At 38.4% G+C, this 22,958-nt stretch overlaps 1 protein-coding gene across 4 annotated transcripts in view; it reads right to left on the minus strand.

Moving 5' to 3' along the window:
• The window catches only part of VGLL3 (vestigial like family member 3), a 47,603-nt gene that overhangs the window by 20,005 nt on the left and 4,640 nt on the right, over positions 1-22,958 (minus strand). The window contains exons 2-3 of one of the 4 annotated variants that reach the window (XM_030860965.3): positions 14,982-15,099; positions 5,455-5,988 (exon numbers count right to left, since the gene is read on the minus strand). In XM_030860965.3, the coding sequence (XP_030716825.1) occupies positions 5,455-5,988; positions 14,982-15,099 (652 nt within the window). Of the gene's footprint in view, positions 1-5,296; positions 5,989-14,981; positions 15,268-22,958 lie in introns of those variants that run through there. The other 3 variants (XM_030860962.3, XM_030860961.3, XM_060297933.1) reach the window with 3 other exon arrangements.

Genomic DNA, 22,958 nt, shown 5'->3' on the forward strand with positions numbered 1-22,958 from the left:
CACTCTCCTCACCCTAGCTTGGGCCCTTCAGAAAAGATGGACCATCTCTCCTCATGCTTGTAGAAGAATTTTGTCTACCAAACCCCAGAACCCTATTCTATTACTGTATTATGATACTCTGTAATTAAATTTTTAAAAAATTAATTATGGCTATAGTAAATGCTCTTTGAAATATTTTCAAGAAATAGAGAGGTATATAAAATAAAAAGTGAGGTTCTCTCAACCCCATAGTTCTACTAGGTACATAGCCAAGAGAACTGAAAACGTATGTTCACCCACAAACTTGTATATGAGTGTTCATTACATTATGCTTATTAGCCAAAAAGTAGAAACAAACCAAATACTGAAAGAATGAATAAACAAAATGTGGTTTATTCATACAATGGAATAGTATCCACCCTAAAAAGGAATGAAGTTCTGATACATCCTATACTGATGAATCTTGAAAACACAGACCAGGAGAAAGAAGGCAGACACAAAAGGTCACATATTGTATGACTCTATTTATATGAAATGTCTACAGTAGGAAAATCCATAGAGGCAGAAAGTAGATTAGTGGTTGCCAGGTAATAGTGGAAGGAGGAAGTATGGAATTTCTTGTGGAGGTGATGGGAACGTTCTATACTTAGACAGTGGAGATGGTTGTAGAACATTGTCAACATACTAAAACCCACTGAATTGTATGCTTTAAAATGCTAAAGTGTATGATATATGAAATATTGTTCAATAATAAATTTTTTAAAGCTAAAATGAGTGAAGGTCTGATCACTTTCCCTTATGTAGCCAGAATTTATAGTGTACCTACTATGTGCAGGGCACATCTGTAAATGTTTTACTTCATTAACTCATTTAATCCTTGAAACCACCCAATGAAACATCTTTGAAAGATAAGGAAGTTGAGGCACCAAGCAGGTTAAAAAATTTGCCCAAAGCCCTGTAGCTAGCAAGGGACAGAGCTGGGCTTATAAAACCAGCTTAAAAGCTCACATTGCACACTAGTTACTAGGAGTAATGGCCATTAAAAGTTGGGGTATATACTTCTAGGCACACACATGCATATGTATGTGTGTCGACAGATAACAAGTATTCGCATGGGACTATACATACTAGAGGTCAGCAAACTATAGCCCATAGACCAAATCAGGCCCACCATCTGTTTATACATAATCCATGAGCTAAGAATGGATTTTATATTTTTAAATGGTTGAGAAAGAAGGAATGAAAAACGAAGAGTATCATTTCATGACACACAAAAAGCATATAAAATTCAAATTTTAGTATCAATAGAAATTTTATTGGGACACCGCCAGCTCATTTATTTTTTTGTCTGCGATGGGCTTCTACAGTACAAAAGCAGAGTTGAGTGGTGGCCACAGACAGTGTGACCCCCACAAAGCATTAAATATTCCTATCAGGCCATTTACAGAAAAAATTTGCTGACCCTTGGATTATACCATACAAGATACTCTAAAACTTTCTTAGGTCACTAAACATTATATCATGCTCAACCTCCCAGACTTCTTAATTTCATTAAATGGCTGCAAAATTAAAATGCACCTAAAATTATTCAACCTTCCCCCTATTGACGAAAAGGGCATATTCTTTACCAAATTTCTCTCCAAATGGTTGGATTAATTTATTTACCTCCTAATGTAAAAATGACTTACATTGGTGGCCTAAGTACCTGGTCTTTGGGAAGTTTCAGGCTTGTCTCACCTGAATGCAGGCTCTTTTCACAGTTGCTCAATAGTCACCTAACAAAGATGCTGAGTTCTGAGCTGTTTTGGGCTGCACGGTCAGGTCAGCTTTACACAGATTACATAGAGGGACTCATCTCTCATTCTTCTCAACAATCTTACCTTCCCTGCTTGGGTCTATTATACAGAAACTTCTTTTACAAGTAGTTAGAAAAGTGGAAGAGTAGCTACCGCTCTTTTTTTGTCCCTCTGTAGTGGATACTGTGGTGGGCTGTCAGGTCCCTCACTATTCTGTGTTGAGATATTCATTCTCCTGCTGTTGGCAGCTCACGACCTTCAGTTGTTTCGCTTTGGGAATTGCTTTCAGCTGAACAAGGCTACCTTGCCTAATGTCATGACCTTCCTTCCAGGGGCAAATCCATCCCGTAACTGATCAGTGTGGGAATATAAAAGCCCATCCACCTTGACTTAAGGCAAGACAATTATAAAAGGCCATCCCAGATCTAGAGCTCCCTGTAGAATCCACTGAGGTTCAGTTGAACTTATTCATTGTGAGACTTCTCCTGTTCAATTCTTCTCCCTTTGCACAAAGATGTTGCCCTGAGAACACTACTGCATATACTTCCTACAACCAAAACTGCATCAGAGTCTGTTTCTTGGGGAAACTGACCTAAAACACTCCTAACTCTTCCTAAAGGAAGAGAGATGTGATATTTGATATGATGCCTGAGAATAGGAGAGGAAAATGAGTCCCTGTGGCTTAGCCCCTTCAATTCTCTCTTTTTGGGGCCACCCACATGCAGGGAGGTGCATGCTCCTCCTGCTGCCTTTGTAAGGTAAGTCATGCCTCAGACTATGCTTTTCTGAGGCAAATCTGACCAACCATCATCTCTTTTCACAGTAACGAGGCTCTAAACTGTGTGACAAGGAAGTTGTCTATGGGAATCTTCTCTGAAGACTAGATTTTCCCTAGGATTGGATCTCCCAATATCTAAACTTAGCTGAGGATTCCAGGAAGTTCAATTATGGTAGTAAGCCTAATCTAAGATCTCCAGTTTGGCCTGATCAATAATTATGCTAATGATTTGATCTTTATCTGCTTGATTCCTTTGTCTTTGTTCAGTTGGGTTAAAACTATGGGACAGGAAAGAATCATGATCATCATCCTAAACCCACACTGACAAAGAAGAGCACTACATACATCCAAAAGGTAAACCTTCATTCCTCAATATTAACCATTTACAGTCTAATTTAACAGTTTTAATTAATAGTCTCTTTTACCTATATAAACAGGGAGATGCTACCCCAGCAACTCTTTAGATTGGGGTAGGTCTTAGTTCAAATCCACCTTGAGCATTTGTGATTTAGGAAGCAGTTTTCAAATAGGAAAACTGAGCTGTGTCCTTATCAATAACTGAATCAGAGAAGATCCATCTCAGATTTGGTTTAAGGATTAAAAGCAAAAAAATATATATAAAGTATCTCTGGCAATACCCTATATAGTGGGTATTCAATACATATTTATTCATAGCTCAGTAAGTATTAAGAACTATTATATAATATACCCATATGGGTGCTCTCTAGATTCTTCAGAGAGAACAAAAATCCCCTCTCTTCTACTTCCAAAAGGTAGTAGGATGACTTTTCATTCCGAAGAGACTGTTTCAAGTCAAAATTCTGGACAGTGAGTCAAGGAAACAGGGTCACACCAAAATTAACAAGTACAAAAGTAGGTAATAAGTGACAGAGAGAAACAGGGAGCAAAGGCAATCACATCCACCTTCCACTTTATGTTATAAAATGCAAAGGTTGGATGCTACAGACTGAATGTTTGTGTCCCCGCAAAGTTCACGTTAGATCCTAACCCCAAATGTGATGGTATTAAGAGGTGAGGCCTTTGGGAGGCAATTAAGTCATGGGGTGGAGCCCTCATGAATGGGATTAGTGCCCTCATAATGAGATCCCAGAGAACTCTCTTGTCCCTTCCCCAAGTGAGGACACACTGAAAAGACAGTATCTATGAAACAGGAAGTGGGCCCGCACCAGACACTGAATGTGTTGGCACCTTGGTCTTGGATTTCCCAGGCTCCAGAACTGTGAGAACTAAATGTTTGTTGTTTAGCCCACCCAGTGTATGGTATCCTGTTGAAGAAGCCCAAACTAAGAAAGAAGAAAATATTCCATTTGCCTGCTAAGAGCATTGTTAACTCTGGCCACGCAGGTACCTGGAAAGTGAGAGCCTGCAGAGACTGGCTGCCAATGATGGCAGCTACCAAACTGGGGCTCTCATTAGATTTGGCCCCAGGCATCAAACAACGCAAGAGTTGCCTTCATACTGTTAGTGTGTGGCAAAGGAAGGAGGGAAGCCTGTGGTGGTTAGCCCCATCATATTCTCTTCTCACAGAGAGGGAGAACCAAGTCCCCTGAGAGTTTAGAAAACCAGCTTGAACCCAGAGGCTAAGTAGGAAGCTGAAATGGGTAAGGTTAGGCAATGACCAACATTGGAAAGCTCAGTAAAGAACAAGTTAACCAAGATAAGAATGTTTCACTTATGTCAGGGTGAACGCAAATTGATGCTCAGCATTTATTACTCTGGGGTTTTCTCTGCTGTGACCAGCATTCAGATTAAAGACCTTGCACACTAAGAATAAAACTAAGAAAAACTATGAAAAGAGTGAGTTTTCTAATCACAAGGAAAAAATAAAGAACTAAAATTTATAAAAAAAAGAAAAGAGTGAGTTTCCTTAAACTTCTGGAAAGAAAATTCTAATTTGTCACGAAGTGTTCCAGGAAAAGAACCTGGGATTGGAGGTGGAGGTGGCTGCCTTTGGAACGTAGATTCTGGGGATATAATCACTGACCTGATTTGTCTTCTTAGCCTGTGATGCTTGTGATTTTGTGAACTCAGAACTACTAACACTATTAATATGTGTAATCTGGTCCAAAAATCAAGCTCAAACATTTAACACCATGACCTTCGGAACTAGTGAATTCCAGAGAGGAGCTGAATGCTCTGTGAAGAAATATTTCCCTTACCAATTTTTTTCTAAATCTGTTGATTACTTTAGAGTAATCTCAAGTCTGATGCTTTAAAACGAGAGAGAGAGGGAAAGAAACAGAAAGGAAGGAGAATAAGGAGGATGAGAAGAGGAAGGAAAGAAGGAAGAAAGGGAGGGAGGGAAGGAGGGAGGAGGAAAATAACAAAAGGCAAATGAAGGAAAAGGAAGGGAAGGAGAAGAAAGGGAAGAGAAATCCATTCCTTTAAAATACGTTCCATAATTCTTTTTAAAGACCATGATTATATTACATGGATTATACTCCAGAAAGCAGTTTGGTTTATAAATAATAAATAAGACCTGACAAAAAAGGGAGAAGGAAAAATTACTGAAACATACTATTTCTGAATTCTGTTAGGCATTACACATCACTGGTAGAGAGCACAGAGACATGGGAGATTTAAAGAATGTGTTTAAATCTTTGTAAATATAAGGTGCCAGAGATTCCAGTTCAAAGAAACAGATTACTAGCTTAAGAAATGGGAGAAAAGTTCTGAGACCTCTCTCACGCAGTCATACCAGTTTCTGCAGGAATGCAGGAATTCTTGAAAAATGGTTAGTTCTATAAACATATGGGCAAAGCTGAACTTTCCATGGAAGAGAAAAAAAGTTTTCCAGGTATTTAAAACATCCTCCATTTTTCTGTATTTATTTCATTAATTTTTCTTCTTTTATGGAAAGGAGGAAATCACCGGGCTCACCTGTATCAAACCCCACACTTGGCACTAAGTCCACGGTTCCGTGAAAGGCTCCGGCCCACGCTGAGGTAGCAGTGGTGACTGTAGTCGGATCTGTTTTTGTGATGTCACACGGGGGAGCGGGAATCCTGGCCGCACGCACAGACGGCATCAGCAGGGGCCCATAGGATGGATCCAGGGCAGAGCCAGCAGAAGGGTGGTGGTGATGGTGGTGGTGGTGGTGGTGGTGGCGGTGGTGCATGTGGGGGTGGTGATGCCGCATGTACATGTCATGCATGTGGCTGTAGGACGGGCTCACCTGAGATGCCAAAGGGTAGTGCCAGGACTCGGACACGGGAGGGGGAGGGGCGGGGCCAGTCTGATGCAGCCCATGTCCTGACCAGGGGCTGGGGTCAGCGGCAGTAAAGGTGCCAGGGGGTGCAGTGACCTGGAAGTCAGGATGAACTCCCCCCAAACAGGGTGCAGATGGGGGCTGGTAAGAGCTGGTCCAAAAGGAAGTCGGGAAACTACTCCGCTGGCTTGAGAGAGCTGAGCTGTCTGAGAAGACAGAAAAATACATTATTTACATAAGATTCAGTTCTGGGATAGACTTGCCTCTACTTGTCCAATATTTTACAAGCAGGCTAATTAGCATACACTCTTTTTCTCCCCACACAGAGGTGAATAGATACCAGGTAAGCCTCTGAGTTGCCATGCCAGGTCAGTACTCAGGGGTCCAGGTGCTGAACGAGTCCCCTGCTTTGTTTGTTTAGCTTAGGCTGTCACAGTCTAGGCTGAGGTCGGCAAGTCTGGGACTGGAAAGCTTTGTTTCCTCCTGCGTGTCTTGCTGCCATCAAGTCTGAGCACAGGTCACAGGTATTTAAGTCTCAGGTAAGAAAAGCTTATGCCATAGACGCGATTCAGGTAGGTTGGAAACGGTGATGTTTACCAATTTCTTTTAAAGGAAAATACAATTTTCACCCAAACTAAGCATTTTAACGCTGAAAGTAACAGATGGAAGTAAGATCACAGTGATGCTTGCCAACACCCATTTTCCACCAAGAAGAGTATGTTCCAAGCTTATTTTTTCTGTACAGGTCTGGGAGTTTCTAAACTGAAAATAATAATAGTTCACATTTAATGTCAGTGACCAAATGCCCAATACTAGGCCAGGAGCTTTGCATGGATTTGATCTCACTGGATACTCACTCCAACCTTATGAGGTAGTTACTGTTATTATCCCCATTTTAGAGATGTGGAAACTGAGGCAGGGAAGAAGCTCAAGAGTCACAGCTGGCAAGTGGGAGACTGGGCTTTGAAGACAGGTAGCCTGCCTGGATGGCTGGCTCTCATCATACCTGTGCCACAGGACAGCACATTTGTAACTATAACCTGAACATCTAGAATTTGGTGAAGATTCTGTGGAAATCATGAGTGGAGGAGACTCAACTGGGGTAACGGATTTGAGGAGATGTTTAGGGAAGGGGAAATGATATCAGAGAATAGCACTTGGAGATAAATAAGCAAGAGGGTCTCTCGTCCTCGACTTTGTTTCAATTCAATTTCTCCACTCAATGGTCTTGACATGTTTATATAGATGACCTACTATGTGTGAAACATGGGGCGACTAGAGATGACCGGACAGATATCACCTTTAATCACAATCTGGCAGGGGACAGATAAGTAAATAGACCTGAGCAATGTAATTTGGTTTGTGCTCTCATAAGGGGAAGTACAGGGAAAGGGCACTAAAGCTGCCTAAGAAAGTAATAGCTAAATAGAAAGGGTCGGGAGGGCTAGCCTTGTGAAGAGGTAGGGAAGAGTGTTTTAGGCCAGGGGTCTCCAACCCCCGGGCCACGGACCACTACCGGTCTGTGGCCTGTTCGGAACCAGGCCACACAGCAGGAGGTAAGCAGCGGGAGAGCGAACGAAGCTTCCTCTGTATTTACAGCTGCTGCCTACCATTCGCATTACCTCCTGAGCTCTGCCCCCTGTCAGCATTATGGTGAGCTGTATAATTATTTCATTATATTACAATGTAATAATAATAGAAATAAAGGCCCAATAAATGTAATGCACTTGAATCATCTCGAAACCCTCCCCCCTACCCACGTCCTCTGTAGAAAAATTGTCTTCCCCGAAACAGGTCCCAGGTGCCATAAAGGTTGGGGACTGCTGTTTCAGGCTAATGAAAAAGTATGTGAAAAAAAGGCCAAAAATTACACATACACACACAAATAGCATTTGAGGGACAAAAAAAGAGTTCAGTGGGCAGATGGTGGCAAACAGACTATGGTCTAAGAAGGACCCACATGGGTGTGTTTTTATGAGCCATGCACTAAGTGTGGGCGCTGTCCTGAGGAGATCCAGTGAGCTTAAAAGGGTTTTAATCTAGGGAGCGTTATAGTCAGAACTGTGTTTAGAAAGCTCGATACCTCCAGTGAGAGCCAGGTGCCTCCAGTGCAGGGTAACTAAGCAAGCACGGGCCTGGGAGTCTGGGGTGCTCAGCCAGAAAGCTGACACCCAGCAATTACCCTGTCTCATTGTAGGACCCCAAATGATCTGCTGACCTCTCTGTGGCTCAGTGTCCTCCAATCAAATGTGAGGATTTGAGCTCATTTAATTCCAAATATCTTCTGTCCCCATACCTCTAGCCATTCTGTGACATGTCCTATGGAGGATTTGTATCTATAGATAATGATAAGGTTGCTTAGTACATTAGTCATGCAAGTACAGTAAAATAGTATTTTTATACTGGGTTCCACATAAATGAACCTTGCTAGATCTTTCCATGGAATAAAAGATATCCTAAGAAGTACTGTGAAATAAAAGTATTCAGAAGTCTGACATGTTCACGTTCTCACGTCATAAACTTCCAGGACATAGTTTTCTTGCCTCAGGGAAAGCTTATATAACTTGACTCAACCCCTACATGTGTAATTTGATGAACGTAATTATGATTATCACCGGGTTGTTCAAACATTTCCTTTCTCTAGCTTCCCTAAAGGCTGTGGCACTAACACTGCGAGCTCTTCCTCTCTCTCCCCATCAGCCCTACAGCAGCGCTATCATCCACCCCATCCACAGACAGATGGCTATTCAGTGTCTCAGTTCAAGTTTCCTCCCATCCCCTGCTCAGGATCTCCATGGATCTCAAAACCCTTGAGGAAATCTAAGCGATGATGTTCTTCAAGAGGCAAAGGATGAAAGGACAAACTCTTCTTCAAACCTTCCAACAGTCCTGGCAAACTTTTACTTGAATGGCTTAGTTTTGTCACAATCACAATCTATCCGAAAATAGCACTTAAAGTCACTTACTGGCATTGAGGCAAATATGTTCTATTTAAGAATGGTCTTCCTTTGACATATGAAACATGGCTGCTAATGACAAGAAGGAAAATCGTGTAAGCTGTAGGAAGAAAATTCAATTTGCCTTAAATGATGGCCATTTGTAGAATATTTCTATCATACCCACAGTAGAAAGCTGTTAACGTTTAAAGTTTAAAACTCATACAAAGAGTTTATAGAGGCTCCTTATATTATACAGTGCAGCTTTGCCACCACCAATCTGTTCCTTTGTTCTCACAGATCCAATCTTTGGTGGCAAACCCTTCATTCTGCTCATAATTTGTATCTCTTGCGGGGCCAGAATCTCATTATAAAAACAGCTGAACTCAACCCACAGGTGTGTGCCAGAGACAGACAGTTCTCTTTATTAATATCCCCCATTAAAATGTCAAAAGTACAGAGAGTATATGTCATTTCCCTGGATGCTTTCCTTTTGTTTCTTTCCATTTGTATGTCCACGGACCTAATTTTATTTTACAGATGCTTACGCATTTTGGATATGCGTGCAGAAATATGAATAATGAAAAAATTCCTTACCAAAAATATTATCCTACTTATGACGTATTGTATTGTGATTAGTGAACACATTAGCATTGAAAGTAGAAATCTATTCTAAAAAATGCACCCCATAGAGGCTGAACAAAGCTTTAAAATGCCCCAGGGAAAAATCAAATTAGAAGCAACTTAATATTTTCCCAGTCAGTATGTCTCCTGATATTAACATAAAGTTTGCAGAGATCTATGCAGCTCTTTTCAAAAATAATGTTGCAGTCTACAAGTAAATGAAACTATATTGAACAGAAAATGTTTATGGACAAGTCTACATTTCAAAACCACTATCTGGTATCTTGATTGTTAAAAAAGAAATTCTTGATACAAAGAAACAGATGATATTCTTTGTTTCATGCCTGGGAATCAGTGTGCTTATTTCATATGTGTGTAAATTTTTTCATTACATGACTCTTTGCTTACAAGTATTTAATCACAGCCACATTTTTTTTGGATGAAAAAGCTTATGAAAAACTGCACACGCTATTTCCATGCAATATTACTTTTTAGCAATTCAGAACTATGCGATATTCACACTCTGTGGTGACTTTGGGCTCAATGATACTGGATATTTGGGTGACGTTAACACTGAGTCTAACATGTACAAAAAGTCTAAATATACTTTGGTTCAGTTTGCATTTGGGATTAAAGAATATTACACATGCATACACACCCTTATTTCTAAACAACAACAAAAAAAGAAAAAAAGAAATTGTCTCATACAATCCACTCAAAGCATACCCAGTAATCCCACTGGCATGGTTTTTAGCAGAAATGTGTCTTAGAGACATAAAAGACTTTAACATGGATCATCAGGTGGTTCTTTCAATTTCACAGGAGCTGGGATACTTTTGACATTAAACTTCAATGCCTCTGAAAAACAACCTAAGGGCAAACACTTTATGCAAGAGAAAATTCAACATATAATTTTAAAAAATAAATATTTTGTTACCTAATTTTGAAAAAAAAATGAAGACTATATTAAAAGGAAAAATAGGACCATAAAATGTTGTAGAACCTCTATCTTAAGTCATCTTAAAAATCTCCAGAAAACATATTCTTAGAATAAATACTGATTGAAAACATCCATGTTAAAAGATAACATTTACCTTTTTATTAACCTCAGTGAAAAAAACTGCTACTCCATTCTCAACCTAGAGGGCCCTCGCTCTAATTTTAATTCCCTTCCTCTTGTTCTGTTTCCCATAAAAATAACTCATTGGGTCAGAGGTGAAACGATACGTGTTCCAGTGTTTTCTGTCACTCAGGCATTAAGCATTACCATTATATCAAAAGACTGCCCTCCAGGTATTTTGTTCTAGAGTTGCTCAAAAATGGGCCTTGTGACTCTAAAGTGAGAGTTTCAAGGGGTGCTGTCAGCTGCCCTACTCCTTGGAGGCAGGACAATGAGATAAACCAGGCCTCAATTTCCTCCCACGTGTTTGTTCTAAGCTTCCCAGCAGCGATTACTTCCAGTGCCTCTTAGAGATGCCGCCCAACTCTCTCCGTCCCTGTCTCAGTCGGCCCAGGAGATAGGCCCTCTCTCCCCTTCCTCCTCTTTGCTAAGTTTAATGCTCATTTTGAGAGGGCTTTCTTATGAGAATGTTGCTCCAAGAAGACAGATGTAGATCAGTCATGCAGAAAACATTTACTTTTCAACTACAAGAAGAAAAAGTGTATCAAGTTTACCACTCAGCATAGTTTTCAAGCCAGTGACATATTTGTCTATGTCTTGACTTAACTACTCGCTTTCCCTACATACACACACACACACACACACACACACACACACACACTTTCTGTAATAACACTTAAGCACTGAGGTCAGTGAATAGACATATTTGAAGCCAACGCTTCTATTGGATGGGATAAGGAGACAGTCAGATTCATTAGGTTTTCTTAATTGAGAAGCTCTACTCAATCCATGAGGAGATATAATGCGAGAAGAGGTAGTCGTCGTGATGTCATGTCAAATAAAGTACAAATATTTACTGTCAACTGCTTGCCTCAAAGCTGCAAAACGTTTAAAGAGGACTTTCCTAACTCCATCAAGATACAGACGCAACGTATGACCGCTGTTCCATCATTAGCTGACACTCTATCATTTGCCTAAAGATTTACTGTGGAAATACATTCTGCAACCAAACATAATTCAGTTTTAAATTCCTTTGAAGTACTGTAGCACTTGTGTAGCACTGTAAAAACCTCATGCCATAAATTAGACCCTTTAATTTAATACAGCTGCTCAGCAGCTCCTCCTAAAGTATTATTGCCACGGCCATCAACATTGTCAATAGCCTTGAGTACTTAGTATGTCCAAAACACTGTATTTTTGCCAGGAATACAAACTCCCAGAAAACAGTTTTCTGAATAAAGATCCAAGGTTGGTTTTCTATGTGCCAAATGAATGGAAACTTACTTAAGGTAGAGAGAAAAGGCATCTGACCTTCAGTTGGTGCCTTGCATCAAGCCCTATGCCAAATAATTCATATATATTATCAAAATATCTTTACAACAACCCTAGGAGATGGGTATTAATCAACACATATTATAGTTGAAGTTAATCTCAGGGAGACTTTGAGAATTACTCAAAGATAACATTGCAACCAGGCAGTAATAAGGTCAAAACCTGAACCCAAAACAAACATAATCCAACCAAAGACTGCATTATGCAAACCTGTGTTGCTTTGGCAATTAATACAATATTTCCAGCAACTCTCTTAACTAGACATGGGAATCTCAATTTATTATACTTCTCTTTAACACATTCAATAGTTGCTAAATCCTTAATTACATTTTGTGGATTTCATATGAATCTTATCCAACTTATGTATACTTAACTAAAAACACTAATTCACAATTAGAAACAACTATGGCAAAGTTTTATTCACAAGTGGAAAGTAAGTAATACATTTGAAATCATAGAATTTCACAGAAAAAAAAAGATTTCAACAACCACTTAATTCAACCCCCTTATTTTATAAATAAGAAAACTGTACCCAAAGATTGCATACAACTTATTACTAATAAATTCTCTATTAAGTCTATTAAGGACTTTTTTTGTTTTCTAATCCTGGGTACATAGCATGAACTTGGTTCATCTAATTTAATCACTTGATCATTCAATTCATATTCCATATTTTTCACATAGAAATGCATTATCCTGAGTATTGGGGAAAACGATGTGAGTTAACTAGATAGGATATATATAGTCTCAGTGGAAAAGGAAGAGATGGAAATTGAAAAGCACGCTGTGTTTGCCTGGGCTACTCTGATAAACTAACATACAAAGCTCTAAAAATTCTGGTCTCTACTTACACCTCTTCTTTTCATTCCATTCACACTAGTATTTCGGCTTCTCGTTGAACACTCAAGTTCAATTCTTCCTCAGGGCCTTTGCACTGGCTGTTCCCTCTGCCTTAAATAATTTCTCCCTAGATATTTGTGTGATAAGAAGCACTCTTATTTCCTTCGGGTCTGTGCTCAAATGTAAGTCTTAGAGAGACCATCTGTTATCACTCTAAGTAAAATAATACCTTGCATCTCATTATATATATATTGCCTGTCTCTTTCACTAGCAAGCTCCATTGAGTATAGAAGCTTAGACTCTCCTGTCCACTGCTATATTCCCACTACCTAGAACATAGTAGGACCTTAATAAATATTCGCTGCATAAGTCAATGAATGAAACGGGAGATAGATTTGAAGGCCAGATTTAAGATAATGCCAAGAAAATTCTAATAATACTTACTAAAACATTACCATTATCCACACTTTCTATACTGAAGTTTGACAGCCTTCCAAAGATCCTCTCCACTCAGTCATGCAGATTATGGGAAAAACACTGACATGTAGAGTTTTTGCATTTACACAACACCTCACTTAAAACTATTATGGTTATGATACTTTAGACAATCACTCTTACAACTTTCTATAATTTGGGGCTTTTGCTCCTATATTCCAAGTTAAATGATCACTGGGCTGCATATGCTAGTATGCTAAAAGAATTAGGCATTGCATTTATTACTCTCCTGGGACTGATTGTCATGATAGGATTTATTATTGATATATCAAACTATTTATTAAAGCCAGCTAATTCACTGAAGTTTTCCTATTTTCACCCTCCACAAGCTATTAAAAGTATTCACAATGTGCTATCAAATAGGACATTGTTGGTTCTATTAGCATCTTAGGGTTTCGAGGACTAAGTTCTCAGTTCTTGTGGGAAGTCCATAATTACTAATCAAATAAGCAGTATGCTTCCCAATTCACCTCTACCAAGGTCTAGGTCACTTGAATATGGATTCCACCTTCCTCTTTAAAGTTACTGTGTATGTCAATGTTGTTCATATTTCTTATCAGAAAGGAGAAGAGAAGGGAGGGATGGTGAAAAGAGAGAAGGGGAGGGGAGGAGAGAAAAGGGAAGGAAAGGCAGGCAGACAAGAAAGAACCATTCTTCTGATGCTGAGAGGGGACTGACCACTCATCACCTCTCACCTGCCCCCTACCACAAGTGACCTACCACAGGTGACCTATCACTGGTGGCCAGCCTCTCCTCACCATAGGATCACATGGGGCACTTATTACAGTGATTCCCAGAGCCTCCCTCTGGAGCCTCTGTCTGATTCGAAGGTCCAAATCTGTCTGATTCGAAGGCTGCAATCTGTGATTTTTAGCAGCACTAGATCAACAATTATCAAACTTGAGCCTGCACCTGAATCCCTGGGAGGGCTGGTTAAAACACAAGGTACTCTACCTGTGAGTTTCTGATTCAGTAGGTGTGGGGCTCGGACCACGAATTTGCATTTCTAACAACTCCCATGTGATGTACATGTTCCTGGTCCTGGAAACCACACTTTGAGAACCATTTTACTAGATTCTTCTTAGAACCAGGTGAGTTCAGAAGAAACATTCATATTTCTTTAAAACTACCATTGGAATGATGGATTGTTTTTTCTCTAATGTTGTAATTATCTCAATTAAGTTGTCATCAGACCATTTTCTGTGAGTCAGAAATCAGATTCAAACACACCTCTCTGTGACCTCTATATAGTGGGAAATAAAGAAGAGGAAGCCCAATCTACTGCTTTGCTTTACTGAGTTAAAAAAAAAAAATAGCTTAAACCAGGGAGATACAGTCAATAATGTCTGGGTTGTACACTACAAAGAGTTAACATCACAACAAAGCAGGACAGAGAAAGCCATCAAGAGAACACAAAAGGCTTTCAAAGTATGTATTCCTGGGTCAGACTCAGACCTCTGCTATGTCATCACGTAGCACCTCGTGGAATGAGTAAGAGCTAATTTTTAAACACTGATCCAGGCACGCCTATTATTTAGAGATCCAAATTGGGCCATCGGGGCTTAAGGAATGGTGCTTCGCAGCTCAATCCTGCCACTATGAACTCAGGCCAGTTGCATCACTACTTTCCACGAGGAATTTAAGGGGTGTGACTGCATCCTTTCCAACCCTGCATTCCACATGTGACAAAACTGATCCAGCTGTTTGTCTGAAAGAAATTCCTTGCTGTCCTTAAAAATTAAAAAGCGAGTGGATATCCGTCCTCCAGGGGCAAGTCTCCAGCTGGAACCTGGTACAGACGGTTGCGAAACAGAGCCAGTGCCCTGGAGAGCATCTGCTTTGGAATTCTTACCTCGCCATAAGGGGGTTAGCCCCATCTTGCTTTTTGAAATGGCAGATTCTGGATGAAGGGTGCTGGCTTGGCCCAAAGCTCTTGAGAAGTGTTCATCCACTACTGACCCAATGTCTCCCTGGAAATAAGTGAAAAGGACACAGCGAGAGTTAAGGTACTCCATCTCGGCAGGCTGGTCTTTCTCCTCCTCCTCCTCCTCCTCCTCCTCCTCCTCCTCCTCCTCTTGTTTGCTGGGAAGGGTGACTTCCAGAGAGTCCTGCATCTTGCTGTATACCGCTAACTTCTTCTGGGATGGAATAAACAAAACATAGTATCAAAGACAGTTTGTACAAAAAGCATTAACGAGTTAACTTTTCACTTAAAAAAAAAAAAAATCTAAACATTAACATATGTTCACAAACTGATTCTTCTTCATTTGCTTTACTCCACCTTCCCCTTCCCCAAACCAGCTTTCTGCTTCCCACCCTGAAAAAAAAGACTTTGCTATTTCAAATTTGGCAAAAAAAAAAAATGTCCATTATCCAATGGTATATTCTCAGACTGTGAAAGGCAGGCTTTTTTTTTTTTTTTTTGCTTAATTTAGATATACCAAAAGGAGAATGACTTTAAAAAAAAAAAAAAGAAAGTGACAGAGCCCTTCCATTTTTGTTCCCTTTTCTATTTTACAGATTTAATGTACAGCAACATTATAGTTCGGGACAGGGAGGAATGGAGATGGTAGGCCTAACTGTCTGGGGGAGGGGTGGAGAAGAAAAGAGTTTTTCATAAATGAAATACACTAAAATAAAAACAGGAATGTAGCATCTTATAAAAGGATTTGGCAGATGTGCTGAACTCATTTCTCAAAAATCAAACTAAAATGACAAAATAAGTCTGTGTGAAGATCCATTTTGCATGGAACATATTTTTCAGATGTTCCACTTACCACCATTATCATAAAAGGGGAAATAAAGGTATTATGATGACTTGCTGAAAATAATACAAGATACTAGCAATGGCTAGGATGGCTTTTAAATCAAAATGAAAAAGGTTTGGTAATTTTAAAATGTTTTCAAAACATAAAATCGTAGCTCTAGTAATAGTTTATATTATGACTGATACTCTTTATTACCCCATGTAATCTTTACAATTCTATAATGTGGTTATCATTACTGTCCATATTTTAAATATGAAGAAGTGAGGCACAGAGAAGCGAAGTAACTTGCCAAAGGTCACAGAGCTTATAAGTGATGGACCCAGAATGCATAATAAAAATACACAAATGTACATATGTGTGTACATGTATGTGTCAGAGGAGGGCAGGGGAGGGATATCTAGTGCGGAAAAAAAAATCACCAAAATGTTATGTTTTGTGTTCTTTTTCTGGGTAGTAAGCTTGTAGTTGGTTGTTATTTTCTTATTCCTATTTTTCAATATTTCCAAATATTTTTCGTAGAACCCATATCATTTTTATAATCAACAACTTTAGTGCAAATTATATATAAGAAAATAACGCTAAAAAACTATAAAACTCATTATCTTAATGACAAAATGAGCATCCTATCATCTGTATACCTACAAAACCTGACCCTTTGTCAGACCATTTTTCTTATCTCAGAAAAAACTGCATGTTGGAAAGTGAATGTCAGTAGAAAAAAATAAATCATTCTAGAATAGTCAGTAAGCACATAGTTTGGCAAATGTTATCAAAACACATAACCAAGACTCAATGTTTCTAGTGGTAATTACTAGCCCCAAAATCTGTAGCCCCAAATTATAAATGCCTCATTCGGAAAACTGAACCCCAACAATGAATATGTTGTTCTTGTGTGAGGTAGGGTCTGAAATGTTCAAGCACATTACAAGCTGCTGCTTATTATTTAGGGCTGCTATATATACACACACACTATATGTATCTCCCTTTTTATTTGAAATCTGTGTCAGTATGGTTATCGCTTCTTGATGAATAGATGATTCATTCCCTGTGAGTGAATATGCCTTGCTGATGAGTAGGTGATTGTAATGACTGAGTGGTTATAAAATTCTTACAATCTGTTCTGCTCAGATTTGAACATGGTTATGTTTAACTTCAATAGTAAAAAACACCGTAGTAATATACGTTATGTATAAAATGAAAAGATTGAACTAACTGACCTCTACAGTTACTCCTGGCTTTAAATTCCATTATAAAGTTACATGAATATTACTATTTATTAGTCAAATCACAGTACTGCTTCTCCAGGCACATGTGCATTTACCGAAGTTATACTATTTTAAGCAAATACACACACTCTGCCGAATATTCAGGCATATTAGAAAGAAGCACTGTTTTTATTTGGGAAAAAGATTAAAACTGATCTACAGAGTGGCTTCACTGCCTTAAGTGTTAAGTATTATCTATTAAACCGATTTCTTTTTTCTCATTAACATCCAGTGCAGCATCAGTTTGTGAGAGTCAGGCTTTGCATCTACTTGTTTAATTTGTTTAATTTTAATGCTTATTCCTTAAATGAAAGAGCCTTGGCTATGTTAATTATCCAAAGAAAGACAATTTTTTTATTTTATCCCAATTAGCAATTGATTCTTAGATAAAATTAAAGTTATATATATGTGAAAGATTTGAGAACTGCAAATCAAATGCAAATATAGCCTCCATTTGTATGAAAATGTAGCACAGTATTATGATCAATAATGGTATCAATAAAATTTCTTAATTTTTACATTGATGGCAGTTGAATTTAAGCCATAGATTTTCAGTCAATTTAAGATTACACAATTTTCTAAATGCTATATAATTTTATGTTACTCTTTTTTAACCAATTGCTGAGTAGTTGGATACAAATAAGTTATACATTTTTCACTATGAAATGGGGAAAAATTAAGCAAAATCTTCCATTGTGTCAAAATACCTTTTATGAGTCTATTTTCTAAATGTCAATTCTGTCAACGGATGCATTGATTCCCTATAATCTTTATATTTCCTATATATGTAATATATATCTATATATACACATATGCATTTATATAAGTATATATTGAAATATTCCTTTCAAATACCTGTAGTACTATAAAAATATCTATATTGACTCCTCTATTTAAATACATTTTGGGAGGATGCTTATAAAATATACTTTTTTTTCTCTCTCCCAGCTCTTTGAGGCAGGTCTTCTACTAGTTAAATAAATTTGCTGGAGACCATCAAAAAAATAAAATAAAAAAGGAGCCTATGATACAGCTACCAATGGGCAGGATATAAAGCATATTTCTCACCCCCCTCTTGCATTTTGCATCAATTTTCACAAATTTTAGTGTACCCATTTAAATATTTACGTTTACAACACACAGGAGCATTTATGACCACACCATCGACATCACTTGTTAAAATAAGAATTCTAAAGCATCCAAACAGCCTGATAGCCTTCTAAAATGGCAACACTGAATTTACATACATTTTTTAAACATCAAGTGTGAGCATGAAGAAAATGGGAACACACAATTTAAACAGCAATTGATCCATATGCTAACATTCACACTATCCTAGTCTCCTTCCCCAATGACTCTTAAGCCTCAACTGCCTTCTGTTATCTGTGCTTTTGTGACTGTAAATCAATCCTTTGCCTTTTTTCAAAAAAAACTAAGTATGTTATTTATGTACACTGTTGCCATATTCTGTATTTACTTGGTGTTTGCTCCTTGGAATGAAACTTCCCTAGTGTTATCTTCATTCTTGAAAGTAATATATAAAATTTAAAACTTGAAAATAAATCTCAAATCATCAGAACCCAGATTTCCTGAATCAATGCTGAAAGGCAATGTGGTTCATATTTTTCTCAAAATGCACTATCACACCCTAAAAATAGCCCAATCTGTCAGAAGTATTCATATTTTTCTTACTAGACACTTACGAATTATTAACAAAAAGAAGTCATCAGAAGGAATTTCAAAGACTACAATTTGGTTTATTGAATGCACCTTAACTGACTCATCCTCCATGGCAGAGTAATGACAAATTTCCTTCAGGTAAAAGAACCTTGAGTTAGATGAAACAGTGACCGAGTTAACAGGCACAGAGTTAAAATTAACTCAGAAAGACTTGAAAGTAGCAGTGTGAAGGAGTCCGCCTAGCCTAGGCAGTGCGAACCATGCCCAAACACCTCACAGCCTGCCATCAGGCACAACAGAAACAAACTCGCACAGGAATGTGCCGGGGAAAGGATTTGTCTGACAAGAGAAAGACTTCCATGTCAGGAGCCAAATACCACTAACTTCCCAAGGCTTAAGCCTACAAAATGCCAAATGATTACTGTGCATATGTGGAAACTTTTTTTCTAAGGAAAAAAAAGTATTTTAATGAATCATTGGATATTTGGAAACAGCTTTTTTTTTTTTTTTCTACTGGCTATCTTTTCTAAATGCAATGATTCTTTCATCCCGAGAGACATGGTTAGAGCCTGTAAGAAAGGACCACTAGCCCATAGTCAATGTTTCAAAACTATGAAGTCCATAAAGCAGTGTGTTACTCTTTGATCCTATTTTTCCGAATTTACTTGAATAACAGATTTTTTTTTTTTTTTTTCGGTACGCGGGCCTCTCACTGTTGTGACCTCTCCCGTTGCGGAGCACAGTCTCCGGACGCGCAGGCTCAGCGGCCATGGCTCACGGGCCCAGCCGCTCCGCGGCATGTGGGATCCTCCCAGACCAGGGCACGAACCCGTGTCCCCTGCATCGGCAGGCAGACTCTCAACCACTGCGCCACCAGGGAAGCCCGAATAACAGATTTTTAAATCTATCCCAGAGAGACTTGAAGTTTTGGTCCTTGGCCTATTTGGAGGAGGAGGAATCAGGTTGTGGGAAGGTGGGTCAGGATAAGGAAGATAGTTCACAGACCTCTGATATATTTTATTTCACTAACTGTCACACATACACAAATATTTTGTCCAAATAATTATTCTCAATGTATATATGCAAAAACTGATTTACTTGGCCACATCATCTAACTAGTAAACGGCAAGGATGGGATTAGAACCTCTTTCTGTCTGACAACAAAGCATCTGCCAAGAAAACAGACTAAAGAAAATGAGTCTCTATATAATATTTAGTTTAACTGTATAAACAAATAGAAGCCCACAGTCAGCGTGGCATCATATGCGAACTAAAGAAAGTCTAAAGTTATTTATAACACTTAAAAACTAGGGATGTAAACATATCAAAGATATGGCTATTAAATAATGCAGAGCTCTTCAAAATATATGTATATCTAGATGAACCTGCCCTTCTATATCTAGAAATGTGTTGTCCCCTTGGCAAGTCAGATACAAAATACAATTTTTCTGGAAATCTTATTCTGGAAATGTGAGTGGAGCCAATTTACTAGACACACTCAGACCTCGAGATTCTGTGTTTGTTTGCTTTTTTTGTTTGTTTGTTTTTTATTTTTCTTAACAGTAGGAGGAGCAAACCAAAAATAATATTAGCTATTTTTGAGCACACCTGCCACTCAATGATTCTGGTCATTATCAAAAAAAAAAATCAAACTCATCCCCTCAAAGGATGAAATTTTTCCAGTTTTGAGGATGTTAAAAAAAATGTGCCACAGGCTGAGAATTTCAAAATTTGCATTCCCAAAATGTTTTAAGCAATGATCGCATCATGAGGGTATGTGTTCTCTCTCAAACTGACTGCTTTGAATGAAACAACAGTTTCTGATGTATAAATTTCTGGTATGTTTACATAATCCTATTACTAGATTTAGGGTATGATTTCACTTTTTAAAATTTATCTGTTAGTCATCGAATTGCCAGTTAATTCTTATTTTGTGTCAGTCATTGTGCAAAGGCTCGGAGGCACAAAAATGAAAGTCATAGCAGTTGAGAGAGGCTTGTAAGGAAAATGGTAAAGAAAGAGAACCTCCAGGTTTATCCACATGGCTAATTGTCTAATTTCTCCAAGTAGCTAATATTCAAAAATTTTTAAATGAGAAAAGTAAGAGGGTAACACTAGGTGAATTACTAATTGCTTTTGTTGCTTCTAAAGAAGCCCAGATGGAAAGGGAACACAGTAGAAAGAGAACTGGAATGGTTAAGGGGATTTGACCAAAACTAGTCCATGAATCTGGGTAAGGCATCGAAACCTTTGGCCCTCAGCTTTCTCTTCTGAAGATGAGGAATTCTGACTTCATTATCTCAGAGGTCTCTTCCAACTCTGTAGGCTAATAAGCAACATGCTGGAGCTCTAGACAAACTCACACTTCATTTTGTTTCTTACGTTGGCTGCCTTTTCTGATTTTGCAGGACACTGGTCAAAAAAACCCTACAGATCATTGAAGACTAATTCATTTTCAGACATAGGTCATCTAGCCCAATTCCTAGGAACTAGTTTGGGTACTTCCTTTAGCTATCTTCACAGTAACCAGAAAGGAGGCATCCTTCAAATATCCCCACCCCATCCCCCAAGGACAAGTGTTTTTGCACACTAAAACAACATAGTTTTAAGAGGAAAGGACACCTGTTCGGTTTAGGCCCTTCTTCCTTTCTTTTCTTTCCTTTTTCTTTTTTTTCTTTTTTTTCTCTACTGAAGTATGAGACAAGTGAAAAATAGTTCAGTTATCCCGTTTCAGACCATACTTGTAAATTACTGAAATAAATCTGGTATCCACTGAAATATCTATTAAATATGGCATTCATGACTTGCTTCTAGCAACAGACGTTTGGGTCTAATGGTTTAAGTCACTATTAGGGTCTTCCTAAATGAATAGTTAAAGCAGAAAACCAGCTGCTGAAAGACGTGCTTTTTAAAAGAGTCAGTGCAAAGTTTTGACCAAAATTATTTCCTCCACTATCTCTGCCAGAGTCTGAAATTCAAGTATTGGAGAGTTTTAGTTTCTTGAATGAAAATGTTTTTCTAGAGACAATACCTTAAATTGTTATGTATTACTAGATGTATCAGTTTTGAGATTTCTTTTTAAAGCCAGTTGGAAATAGGGCTGATGGGATTCAAGTTAAGTGGCCGGGTTTTAGAATGGCAGTCATTTAACTCTCAAGTTCACTTTAGAATCTGCGTTAGGCATCTTGCGCATAATATTTTTAGTCTTATTGACAATCCCCTTTGCACAGAAAAACACAAGACAGAAATGTACATACTGCACAACCGGGTCAACACAGCATCTCTTCTGTAGTTGTCCAAGGAAGCACCGTGCAGGATCGTTCTACCCACTGATCCCCCTCATTTCCACTGTTATGAGTCATGTCCCCATCATCTCCAACTCTGAGATGTGAGACTTTACCAAGCGCTAAGTGAAGTAGGACTTCCTTGCATTGAATGAAAATATCCTTCACTTAAATTTCCACAGAATGCTTCCTTGTCCCGGCATTTGGTTTTTCTGGTGAATGTAGCCTCACTGCACATGATTTTATGGATTTCAAGCCTGCCCTTACTATCCGTATTGTAATCTCCATTCTGGTTGACTGCCAGAGACAACAGTTCAGTTTAGTTATTTCAAAGTTTAATTTTCCTTCTAGCTTTGAATTTTCTGGCTGGAAAGTTATTGGGAGCATAAAGCTCTGGGGCACTTGAAGCTTCTAAGTCTCTACAGTCAAGTTATTTTGTGTAGTTTGGAATCAGAGGGGCTGTTCTCTCTCAAAGAAGTCCTGTATGAATTCTTATAAATCTACTTAAGTCCTTGCTTACAGTTGCAAGAAAATTATATCCTCCAACTTAAATAAGTGGACTGTGTATTGAAACTATTTAGAATGTAATTGTATGTTTTCCTCTTAATAAATCTAAACTTATGTTGGAACAGCAATGATATATGAGGCACTTAAAGCTGACTGTTAATACCACTTCCTGCATATTATTTTCAAATAAATACACGTTCATTTGCTAAGTGGATATTCTGCTTCATCAGCAAAGGATGCAACACGGATAGCAAAAGTCATTAGCATAATACAAATGCTTGCAAAACAACTTTGGAATGCCTAAACTAAAAACGTACACTACCAA

The sequence above is a fragment of the Globicephala melas genome, chromosome 4 (assembly GCF_963455315.2).
Source record: "Globicephala melas chromosome 4, mGloMel1.2, whole genome shotgun sequence".
Classification (NCBI taxonomy): domain Eukaryota; kingdom Metazoa; phylum Chordata; class Mammalia; order Artiodactyla; family Delphinidae; genus Globicephala; species Globicephala melas.